Consider the following 13,186-nt stretch of genomic DNA (forward strand, 5'->3'; position numbering starts at 1 on the left):
ATAATCTTTTGTGTGATACTGAATCAAAGGCTTTTAAAATATCCGTATAAACTACTTTAGTAAATTCATTTTTGAGATAAGGAACTAACCAAGAATGTAAGCATGTTAACAGTTGACTGGTTGATGAGCAGTTTGGGACAAAACCAAACTTTTTGTTAGTTAATAATTTGTTATCAAAGAGGAGAATGCGAATTTTTACAGATACAGTATGTTCATAAATTCGTAAAAAGCCGCTTGTTAGAGATTATTGTCTGTATTTTAACGCGTCGTGTATATTACCTTTCTTGTGCACTTGAACAATAAAAGATGTTTTCCATTGTTTTGGAACATCAGATAGTTCTAGAGAGCAATTAAATATTAATAGTAGTAGAAAAATTATTGATTGAATAACATGCTTCATATAATAATGTGGAATGTTTTATGGCGTTCTAGTGATTTTATCTTTTAGGTGGTTAATTGAACTTTTAATGTCTTCATAGGTTATAAAAAAAATTTGCATTTTACTACAATTCTTTTGGGTAGCTTAAAAAACTGGTAACTTTCATCTTTTTTAAAAACTTTTTCAAAATTTTTGTTAAAAAGTGTGGCTATTTCAAAATCTGAGGTTACTGTTTTGTTTTTATCATTATCATATAAGAGATGTATGGAATTATTTAGCTTAAGTTTAGATTTCACGTAGCTATAAAACTTTTTTAAATTTGGGTTTTTGCAGAATTTGTTTTCATAATCAAAGTTGTATTTTTAACAGCTAATTGATATTTTTTAGACTTGTTTTTGTATTTTATCAAAAGTGATTATTTTATCAAAAGTGACTAATGTTTGTGATTTATTTGTCTTACTTTTTTTGTATAGATTCGCTATTTTTTAATAATTTTTTAATATGAAATAAATATTTTTTACTTTTGTTATTTTAGAATAAATTGGAACAAAACGTTTAATTGAGATTTTGATTAAGCTAATGAATTGATCATAGAAATGCTAGAGATTTTCTGAATTTTAAAATAAAAAGGTCCAATTACTTTTTGACAGGAAATCATTGATGCTTTCAAAATCTGGTTTTTAATAGTCATATGAGAGTTTTTAGCAATAGGTACTATTTTATTTTCAATTTTAATTTTTAGTGAAAGCAAGTTATGGTCACAAGTGTTTGTTAGTGGAAAATTAGTTGAGTGTGATTTGACTCTGTCTAGACCAAAATGATCGCAAATTATGAGGTCGAGAATGTTACCATTCTTATGGGTTGGACTTTCAATTACTTGGGTTAAAAAATTTTCTGTACAAAAATTAAGTAAACACTCATAAGGTTTATTGAAATCTGTGCTAGGAATTCTCCAATCTATGTTTGGCATATTAAAATCCCCAAGAATATAAAAAGAACACTCTTTTGGAAAAAACATTTTAATCATTTTAATTACATTTTGAACAGTCAGTGCGCATCTCGCAGATAGTGGAGAAAGGTAGACACAACAAAATCTTAGTTTGATCTTATTTACAATTACATCTACACATAGGTATTTAAAATTTATGTTGCTAGTAGAGGTAGTATCGTATTTAACTTTAATAACTTTAAGCAAACTTTTAAAAATGAAAGCAACACCTCCACCCCTACTAGACCTTTTATTTCGGTAAATGTTATAGTTAGGAGGACACACTGTGGCATCGTTGACCTTATTAGTCAACCATGTTTCAGTCGAAAAAAATAAATCAATATTATTCAAATTTATTTAGTTCTCTAAAGTATAAATTTTACTTAAAACAGATCTTATATTAGTGTAACCAACTTTTAAATAGTTGTTGTTACAATTTATATAGGAAAACTTGTTAGCGTTAAAATTAATCCTATCAGTTAATAAATGTATATCTGTTGTATCCTGGGATCGGTAACGAAAAGGCTGTCTTGATAATTCAACTATCTTGTTGTTCCTTATAACATATTTTATGTTCAACTTATTCTCATCAGCGATGGCTTGCTTTATTTTAATTTATTTTCTCGAAGCTCTGAATGCTTCAATTTCCAAGAAAGTTCTGTGACGGTTGATGTAGACTTTTGATTCAATTTCACCATTAAACATTTTCAAATCTCTCAGCCATCACAGTCTGTGTTTGGATGCTAAATTGTTGTATTTGGTTATAATGGGTCTGATTTTTTTATCTGCAATTTTATCAACTCGATAAGTGACTTAAACTCTTCTATTTTCATTTTATTTTCTCCTAATACTTGTTGAATAATTTTTAGATCATTTTTGCAATTTTCTAGTGCACTATTAATTGGATTTTAACTTTCTAGAATGTTAAATATTATGACATTTAATGCCCTTTTTCTTTGAGTTTTTGTTCATTTTCAGCCTCTATTTTTTCTGCTACTAAATTTAATTTGGTACTATTGTTTGTGATAATTTCTGTTAGTTTACCTTTTTGCATAGCATATTTTGAGAATTTAGTTTCAAACTTGTCAAATTTAGAAGAAAATTCAGACTTAAATTCTAATAAACTATTTTGTAATTCTATAATTTTATTTTCTATATTGTCTATTCTCTTACTTTGCATCAAATTTTTGTTACAGTTCAAAATTTTGTATCTGATTAATGTTATTTTCAATGAGCTTACTTTTTTCATTATAATCTTTCTTCAATTTAAGTATCTTAGCTTGAAAACGACTAGATTCATTGTCCTTCTTACTTCCAATTGCAATCAGTATTTCTTTTAGCTGTTTTCCAATTTTAGAGGACTCAACAAATTCTTTAGTTTTAGCTTCAACAGACATTTACTTTTTTTAGTTACCAAACCTTTTTTTTTTTTAAATATTTAAATATAATTAGTTATATAAATAACTTACTAAGTAGAAGTACTCTTTTTCAGATCATTAGTTACTTACTTAGATGTAGGAAGTAAACTATTATGAAATAACAAAAAGATACTGATCGGATGTAAGTCTGCCTTTTTCACATTTTTAAGCAAAGGAAGAAAAGTTTTTAAACTGTTTCAAAAATATATACAGTTAATTAAAACGAAACTAATGAAGTTAAAGCAAACAACCGAAAAAAAATAACTTAATTATACTTTTGGTTCTAAAGGCCACATTTACATGCTCGCGGGCAGCATTCCATTCAGCGGGCCGTAGTTTGCCGACACTGATATACCTTTTTAAACTAGGTAAATGCTAAATTTTATGTAGTAAAAGTAGGGTCATTGCTTTTAAAAAAGGGAACAAAAACTTTAGTTGTTTTAGAGATTTTTTTTCCAAAACTGAAAGTATAAATGTTTTATGCAAAAGCTGTAGCTTTATTTGTACTTTACTAAGCTGCTCTCTCTTTATAAAAAGTTCCGAACTTTTTTGTTTTGCTGCGTTTCATAAAAATCAAAAATTATTTTTAATTTATTGTTACTTTTGTTAAAAAGTATATTCCTTATACAACATGTCTTTTTTATGTATAAACAGTTGTTTAAATATTGATTTTTCAAACTGTACATTTGTTTTGAGTAATGTTTATAAACTCTGTGTAAATGTGCATAGTAATTAAGTAGGTGTAAAAAATCACCTACTAGTAAGTGTGTAACATACAGTTAACTTTTTGAAATTGTAAAGGTTTTATAATAATTGATGCATACAGAATTAATTAGAAAGCTACAAGGTTGAAAAGTCTAAAAAAACTTATTTAAGGTACATCATAATTAAACTACTTAAACACTGTCAAGTAAAAAACATAATAAATAGTTATGTTTTAAACAAAATTAATTTTATTTTAAGTTGAGTTAAAACTGCAACAAAGAAGCAAAATAAATTTTCTTAGATTGATTGGATGCAAATTTGTTTTGAAAAGAATAAGATCTGCAGTAGAAGTGATTGTTCCTTTTGGACGCAAAACTAGGTGGAACTATAAAATGAGTTTGCAAAATGCTTCAAATTAAATGGATTACTCACATGATTTGAATTGATTGTTAAACTAACCTTTGTAAATTTTCTACAAAAGCAGCTGCGGAAAACAAAATCAGTTAATTTTTGGTCGAAAATTGTTTCTGCATTTATGCCTGAAGTAGATTTTCTATATAATGTTATACATTCTGGAAATTTAAATTTGAACAATTTCCAAGCTGCAGTTACTATAGTTGGCAGTTCAAGCATTACAGATCATGTAAAAATAGGTATATATACTTCTAAAAAAAAAAGTTTATAACAAGGTCAGAATAACAGTTAGTAAAACATTTAAAGAAAGATTAAAGTTTTTAGGACACTTTAAAATACCTCACTTGTTTTTAGTAAGTTTTATTTCTGTCTTTTTGTCTTCTTTCTCTTCAAATAAAATCTCTTTTATTCGATAAAATCTCTTTTGGTTTTCCAAATGCTTTATTCAGTTTAAGGAGGTAAATAAAACAAAAAGAGGATACAGCACAAATAATAATAACTTTAAGAAAAAAATTTTGTTTACAAAGATACTTTTAGCGTTTGTTATTTGTTTTCTTTAGCTCAAAACTTAGAAAGAACTGCATCAGACATCAGGAAATTTTTTTTGCCAAGTGAAGCTTTTAGGATAGGTATCTGTTATAAGACATGTATTATTCTTCAGTGGAAAAAAACTGTATTAATACCTTAATGTTGGAACTTAATCAGCTTGAATTATACTGCTAAGTGTTCAAAAAAAAAAAAGTTTTCAAAACTAGAACCTATGAAAACTAACTAAGAAATGTAATTTATAACTTATTTTTAAAATGAAATGATGTTTTTATGAAACTTTTTTTGCTAAGAGAAGCTTTTAGGATAGGTATATGTAATAAGTCATGTATTATTCTTTAGTGGAAAAAAAAACTGTATTAATACCTTAATGTTGGAACTAACTAAGCTTGAACATTACTGCTAAGTGTGCAAAAACAAAAAGTTTTTAAAACTAAAATCTATGAAAACTAACTATGAAATATAATTTGTAATTTATTTTTAAAATGAAATGACATTTTTATGAAAGTTTTTTTGCCAAGAGAAGCTTTTAGGATAGGTATATGTTATAAGACATGTATTATTCTTCAGTGGAAAAAAACTGTATTAATACCTTAATGTTGGAACTAACTAAGCTTGAACTATATTGCTAAGTGTGCAAAAACAAAAAAGTTTTTAAAACTAGAATCTATGAAAACTAACTAAGAAATATAATTTGTAATTTATTTTTAAAATGAAATGATTTTTTAACGTTTCAGCAATGACATTGTACAACCCAAGAAATCATGAATTATCATATCAACAAAAGCTCAAAACTTTAGACTCAGAGTAGCATAAAGTCGTGTATAGAAATTCTTAAATGTTATAAACGTAAGTTTATAAAGTAGAATTCACTTTAACCTTGAATGGTTAATCATGTGGATTGTTGGCCAATTTTCCAACGACCGAATGGTATCAGTTTGAGAAGGCTAAGATGTTATCCTTGCCAGTGGAGCTAATTGAATTTAACTGTCTTACTTTTTATCAATATTTTGAATACTAATCTTAGACTGAAAGTTACAACTTATCCAATTACATTAGGTTTTAAGACATAATTGTATCAGAACTGGTAGCTGAAGTTTATTGTTTTACTTCGCTTTTCGTAGTTTTCAGACGTAGTGAACATTTTAACTTCACTCTAAAATGTATATTGTTATATGAAAAGCAGAATTAAATTAAACCAAGTTATGCTGAATGCCCAAAGAAGACCTAATTTTTGAAATAAATTAAGTATTTTGTTACACCACGAAATTCTTTTCTCCACCGATTGCCTTATGCATCATAAATAAAAATAGCGTTTGTATCACAAAAAGATCAACAAAACTGTTAATAACTGAAGATATTTGCTTATTAAGCGTTAGCACCTTTTAAAAAGATTTAAACCCTTACATGAGTTTCGGCAAAGTATGGTTCTTTGTTTTTAATTACAAGTTTATCTAAAAATTGAGTTTAATATAACTTAGAAAAATTTGGTTACTAAACAAAACCAAATTGTTACTTAGAAGAGTGACACTCTTTTATATCCTTTTTGTCTTTAGTTTTTAATACATGCTAGATTAGAGTAGGAAAATTGATAGTTTAAAACTCAAAATAAAAAGTTCTCTTAAGCTTGTAGCTTACTGATAGCATTTTTTCAATATACTTGTATTTAAAGTTTGCTAAAATGTTTCAACTAGCGATTTCAACTAGTGTGTAAATGCATTTTTTCAAAACAAATTTTTATGTAACTTTAAATGTTTACAACATATGATTCATAATAAAATGTAGAAAATTACAAATTTCTTATTTTGTAAAGATATACTTGATTTTTTTTTGTTTAGTTATTTTATTTCTTAAATAGTAATTATCAAAAAAAAAACATGGATTTTATATTTGCATGTAAATATTTATTAGATATACTTTATTTTTCATCTTGCTTTTATCCTGTATTTAATTTAATTGAAATTTGTAGTTTAACTTTATATTGCGCTTATATATTTTTTTGTATTTACTGTTGTAGTTTTTTACTATACCTTGTTGTTAAGTTTAGTTTTCTAAATATCAGTTTTGGTTCTTAAAACAAACTACTAGTACTTTAATAAAATTTAATTAAACTTTTGATAAAAACAGAAAATATATTATAAGATGGTAACAGTTTACTAGCACATATAATTAATAAAAAGAAATCACAATTGTCATTTATGACGATCGCGTAGACGTGAAACAGTTTGTAAAGAAATAAAATCATATAAAAAATCATTAAAACGTTTTGCTTAAACTCTATCCTTTTACTACAGTAATCAGTTTTAGTATAATTATTTTTTAAAATATAATTGAAATTATTACAAAAATTTAACAAACAGTAATGAAATGTCAAGAACTTAGTTAACTAAACTTATAGATAACAACATACTTCAATTTAGGTTTATGTCTATAAGAAAAAAAAAATTCAATATATATTATATGATCGTATATTTATTTTTACAGCATAACGGCTTTATTGGTTCATATTTATCATATTAAGCAGTAACTAACAAAAAATATATACTGTAAAACATCAGACTGACAACTTACATTTGAATGTAAAAGTCATTTATCAATTATGAAAATAAATTATATTTTTTACAAAGTAACAAGTTTCTTTAATCTCCTAGCAACTAATTTGATAATACATCCTATTTTATAAGTGTATAAAAGCCTTGTTTTATCAGCTCAAGTGTGGAATCGTTAATTAGTTTTACATTTCATTTAACTTTTGACAAACAATTGAGTAAAATTCAAATTATTTTAAGTGGTCTAGTGAATCCGAATCTTATTTTGAAATTAGGATTCGGCCAAATCCGAATCCGAGTCTTATTTAAAAATTTAGCACTCAGCCGAAGTCTTGGATTCGGTAGATTACCACTGAGAGTCGTTTAAAAATAGAAAAATAATAGGTTAATTGAACGACAAAAAAACAACCGTTCAAAAACTTTGTTCTAAAGACCTTGTACACGAAAAACCTAGTTATCAGATCGTCAAGATTGAAGGGTATGGTCGTTTAACTGTACGAAATCGCAAGTTTTTAAGAAAATGTAATCCTCCTGTTTGCAAATATCGAAGTAGTATACCTTATTTGAGAAAAGCAAACATACCAGTGCAGAAGGTTTTTTTTTTGGTCAATGATGAGGAAAGAAATTCCAAGGAAAGTTTGATGGTGTGCGTTCCCAGAAAGAAATAAGTTACAAAGCTGGAGATAATTTTGGCAAAATTTGCAACATAAAACCAGCTACCTTCTAAATTTACCTACTTATAGGGAAATTTAGATCCCTACTTCATATAGAAAAAGTTAACGCATTTGTATTCGCTCAAAACTTATTCGGCACACAAAGTTTAGTTGTGAAGAAAACAAATTAAATTATTGATATATAAATCTTTTTGAGATCAGTTAATACTTAAAAAACATCTAGGTAATAAAATCCTAAACAAATTAAAGTATTATAAAACGAGAAATTAGACTATACATCTAACGTTAAATTTATAGGATATATGCTTCATAAAATGCAGAGATTTTTATTACAATCAAGTTAATTTTATAGTTACTTATATAAAAAACTGTCACCTATCTAATATGTCAGCAGTTAAAAGCTTTAATTATATGATTTCAGAACAGAACCAGAAACTTCGATTTAAGTGTTCAGTTTAAATGGTTTTGATTAATATTTGTTTATAGTCACTATAGTTATTGTCTATTTTCTAAAAGAATTTTTTTGAATTTTGTATTGAAGTGATAGTGTGTTTTAACTCAAGCACTTCATTTAAAGCTGTTTTGATAACTAGTTTCATTTTTAAACTAATTATTTATGAATGAGGTAGGTTTTGTTATTTTATTTTATATTGATGTAATAACATAAAAAGCTTAATATAAATGACACAAATTTAAGTAAGTTATTTTTTGTTTATTGAATTGAAAAGTTTCAAATTATTTTGAATTTAGTATATATGATAAGTTTACGTGTTTGTTTAAACCGGGGGTCGTCAAACTGCAACCCGCGAGTGCGTTTTTGTTTTTTGAAAAGACTATGCCCTGCGAAAGAAAATTCTGCGGCTTACGAGTATGTAAATGTGGTCCGTTAAACAAAATTATATCATAAGTAAAAATATTTATAATAATTTAGTTTAATTTGACTAGTTTCGTTTTAAGCCGCTGTATAACAGTTTTAAACAATTATAAGACTTTACTGCTATGGCTTAAAAATGTAAAAAGACATATCATCATTCGAGCAGTGTTTTTTTTCGGTTTCATAATAATTTCGTTCTTACAATAGCAACTTATGACCTGGAAAAAGTGCTTAGTTCAGTAAGTTAATAATGTAAAACCTATTAATTGAATAAAATAGTTGCATATGATTTCCGTTGTGGACAAAAGTAATGTATAGTTATCAACTAAAATCTCATTTCTTTGCACTTTAAAGATTTTATTTAAACAGATAATTTATATTTAGGTTATTTCTTAAAGATATTTATGACTTTATTTTATATCTAACTTCGCACAAAAACATTTAAATAAACATTCTGACGGATCCAAGTATCCAGATCAGGCCGCATTAGATGAAATTTAACGGTCGGAGAAAATATAATACTTCTAGTAACTAAAAACTCTGTTTTTTATTCTAAAAAATATAAATAAACATAATTTTACATAGGAAAAAACTAGTAAAGTAATTATAACTTCATTAAAGCGTATACAACTTCTGTGTTGGCGAATTTTAATTATGTAATCGAAATATTTTCAAAACTAAAAAGAACTTTACTACACTAATAAAAAGCAGAACACTAATACTTTATTTAAAGTTGTAAGATAATAATGAAGTCATTATAAGCAAACAATAATATTAGTTGTATCATCTAGGCAAGTATTTTCACATACTTCATCCTATTACAGTCGAAAACTTATTTAAAAAATCTTTGTCACTGTTTTTAAACTGTGGTCAAACACAAAATTTTCAATATCCTCTTATCCAGGGGTGAGTCCAAACTGTGTGTACATTAAGTCTCGTTCCGAAGTTTTTGTCCAGCGCCTGCAAAATAAAATCTTTGTACAGCTTAGATGTATTTTCCTTGTAAAACGGCGGCCATTCTTCAGTAATATCATCTGTGAAACGAAAAGCCATGACTCGCTCAACCATCTCGTAAAGGACCAAAGTCGCGCCCCAAAGATCCAACTGCTGGCCATTGTAATGATGGTGAGTGAAATATTCAGGAGGGTAGTACAGTGCGGTTCCACTTAATTTTTGAAATCCAGGACGCTGAAATTAAAAATAACTTTAACAATTAAAGTAAAATGTAATAGTTAAAAATATAATTTATTTTTATATTAATACAAATCATTCAATTCTTTTTTTTGTTCAGTTTGCTCAAGCTAAAATTTTGATAACTATTACTTTTGTACAGAACATTTATAACATTTTTTTTTCTTAAATTTAATTCACTAGAAAGTCAATAAGTTAATAAAACAATATTTTAGTCTTAATTAAAATACTTTTTAAATTTTTCATCTACTAACTTTTATCGCACCACATCCGAAATCGAGCAATTTTATTCTTAAGTTTTGTGGATCAAACAAAATATTTTCCGGCTTAATATCGCGGTGAACAACTCCATTTGCATGAACTACTTTCAATATTTTCAGCAACTGTAATGTTAAATAAAGTTTTAATTGGCTGTTGGTAAAATTTTTAGAAATTGAGTAAATAATAAATAGTATATATAAATAGCGAGAAAAAAAAAACAGTTTTATTGAGAGAATAGGTATCGATTAACATTTTTTTCCAAATTTTCAACTATAAACTTACATCTTTGTAGATCTTTTTAGCATGTAGTTCTGGTAAGGCACCTACTTCTTTGATGTATTTGTGCAAACTAATGTAACCCTTGGGTTTTTCCATAACGATCAAAAAACATTTCTCGTACTGGAAAAAATCGACTGGACCGACGATTCCTATAAATATATAAAAAAGTTATTATGTTTTGTGAGTTAAAATATTAAAACTGAGTAATAAAAAAGTTAATGAGAGATATTAAAACATAGTTTTAAATAAGAAAGCAATAACCTAATCGATTAGTAAAACAAACCTGGACATGTTTTATACCCTGTTGCCTTGCATTGGAGAGCTAATTCTTCAGGTACATAAATTTTACCGTCGTAAACTTGATTGTAAGTTCCACATATCAAACGCTTCACTGCTACCTCGCACCCAGTATAACGGTCTATCGCTGAAATAGTATTTACATAATTTGCTTTATATATTTAAAATTTGGTTGAAGATGATTAAGTTGAAGTAATATTTAGGTGTTGTTTAAAAGTCAAAATGAAACCAAAGTTTATTTTTTATTAAGAAAGAATTGTATTACACAACTAATAAGTATGTATGATATTTAAAATGTTTATAATTGATTATAAAGAAGCGATTGTGTAAACAAAATTAAAACTTTTATGGTTTCTTAAAACAGTAGACAGAGTTGGTTACAATTATAGAATTTTGAAATTTTACTTCTAATTTTGATAAAATTTACTTCATCATTTAGTATGATAAAATTAATTACGTTTCACGTTTAATCTGTTCAATTTTTGATAAAAAAGTTGACATATACTTAAATTCATGTATTTACTAAAAATAATTACCTGAATAGACACTTCCTTGGCCGCCTTGACCTAATTTGCTACCCACTTTATATCTATCTTCAAACTTATTACCGTGAACTGAAGCAATGCACTTGTTCACTACTTTCCTGACGGGTAACTGGTTCAAAACCAGTTGCTGCAATTGAAAATGGTTCAATTTCGCATGTTCAGGTTGAACTAATGGTGCCGGGTTTTCGTGAGTGTTGTTTTTTTGTATTAGGTTCGTTTGTTTTGCTTGCTGTTCGTTTTCAACCACTGTTTTACCTACTTTAGGGTGCAACCTTAGATTTTCAAAGTTTTGGGGCAAATCTGTTGTTGAAACTCTCTGTTTACATTGTGCATTTTCAAACGGACTTTGAACCATCTGTGTGTCGTTTTTATTTTCTTTTACAGGCTTGTCTTTAACCAATAACTGTTGCTTATTTTCTTGTCCATTTTTCAGTGTTTTGTTATGCGGAGAACTAGGTTTTCTTATTTTTTAGACCTCGTTTTACAATGTCAGCAAAAGTAATTTTTGGATCCATTTTTAAGCTTATTTTTCTGAAAATATCACAACTTAATCAAAAAAACTTGTTTCATTATCAAATATATCTTAAATTATAAATTTTCAAGAATCTAGTATCTAAAAATTTTACCTAACTTGGCGTTTTTTCTAATTATCACAGTTTATTTATTAACTCATAGAAAAACTGGTTTATTTGGTACCATAGCATAAAACCTGAATTATATTTATCAAAATAAAAACTAACTTACCAGATTGACCAAAAACTAGCTGGAGTTTTATAAAAAAAGCTATTATAAACTTGTGATTTTTTTTTTCAGTTAGGAATACCAAACCAGTTGATTTACCTTAAACTTTTTATACAGCGGTTTGTCTATAAATCACTAATTGTGCATAGTTGTGCTAGCACATCATAAACAGCAGAACATTATAAAAATTTACTTTTAACTGTATATAAAAACTCTAAGAATTTAAATAAGTGTGTAAAAACATAAAACTAGAGTTTCCAAAAATGGGTTCTTGAATAATTTCAAGGAGCGAGCAATAAGTGAAAAATGGGCAAAAGGGAGGGAAGTATGAACAGGGTGACAGAGGACCAGGGGATCATAAATTAAAGTTTACACTGTGAACTTATACAAGATGTTATAGGAAAACATCAGAAATTTAGTGCGCCATAACATGTAAAAGGGAAGGCCATAATTTCAAAATTAAACATACTTAAAATATGTAGTTCACTGAATACGGGTTTGACAATGGTTTTTGAGTAACTTTTTCCAGGTTTTGAAAACTAGACGGTTTTATGTCTATTTAAAACTCTATTTTTATAATATTTTTTATGGTAGACTCAAGGAAGTTAATGTTAAAAAATATAAGCTATATTCAAGGTAAACTAAATAAAAATCCTGAAAGTTTATCAATTAATTTAAACTAAGTTGTTATATTAAGTTACATTTCCTAGTAAACTTAGTTCCTTTTAAAATGACCATAATTTTAATATTGTAAAATTTAAAGATTTGTTTAAAACTTCATTTAAATAAAAATATAATTATTTCAATTTTTATAATGGTTCTAAAGTTTATGTCATTATTATTTTTGTTTAAAATTTAATCTTTTATAACATGAAAAAACGTTGTTAGTGTCAATAATTATTTATGTTTAAAATATTATTGTCAATAAAAAAACAATTTGAATGGAATGAAATCAGTACTTTAATTGTATAAGCACATTGTGATAATATATAAAGTTTAAATGTCTAAAATTAGTTACTAAACAATTATCATAGTTTCAAAACTAATTTTCACTGAGATTATAAAACCAATCCTGAGTAATATATTAAAAAACAAACTGTCAAATTAAATTTGAGATTTTCATACTTTAACTTATATCTTAAATGTATCTTAACTATAATTTAAAGTTTTCTCAGCTCTATCATCTACAACTGATATATCTGTACTGACATCAGGCTTTTGTAAGTTGTTTTTTTTTACTATTCACTCTTCATAAAATCAGCATAACACCACAATTGTGGTGTTATGCTGATCTATTTCATCCAGAGCTCGTATAAAATTTCCAA

General features: G+C 26.6%; 1 protein-coding gene across 1 annotated transcript; it reads right to left on the reverse strand.

The window, feature by feature from the left end:
• Nucleotides 1-9,432: 9,432 nt before the first annotated feature.
• On the reverse strand, nucleotides 9,433-11,475 carry LOC145835244 (serine/threonine-protein kinase pim-2-like). Its single transcript, XM_082942811.1, has 5 exons — nucleotides 11,112-11,475; nucleotides 10,562-10,702; nucleotides 10,282-10,427; nucleotides 9,993-10,121; nucleotides 9,433-9,735 (listed from the first exon to the last, which is right to left on the reverse strand). Exons 1-5 carry the CDS (start codon nucleotides 11,473-11,475, stop codon nucleotides 9,433-9,435), a joined length of 1,083 nt encoding a protein of 360 aa, XP_082798937.1.
• Nucleotides 11,476-13,186: the final 1,711 nt, after the last annotated feature.

Source organism: Thalia democratica, chromosome 1 (assembly GCF_965202585.1).
Source record: "Thalia democratica chromosome 1, ktThaDemo2.hap1.1, whole genome shotgun sequence".
NCBI lineage: Eukaryota > Metazoa > Chordata > Thaliacea > Salpida > Salpidae > Thalia > Thalia democratica.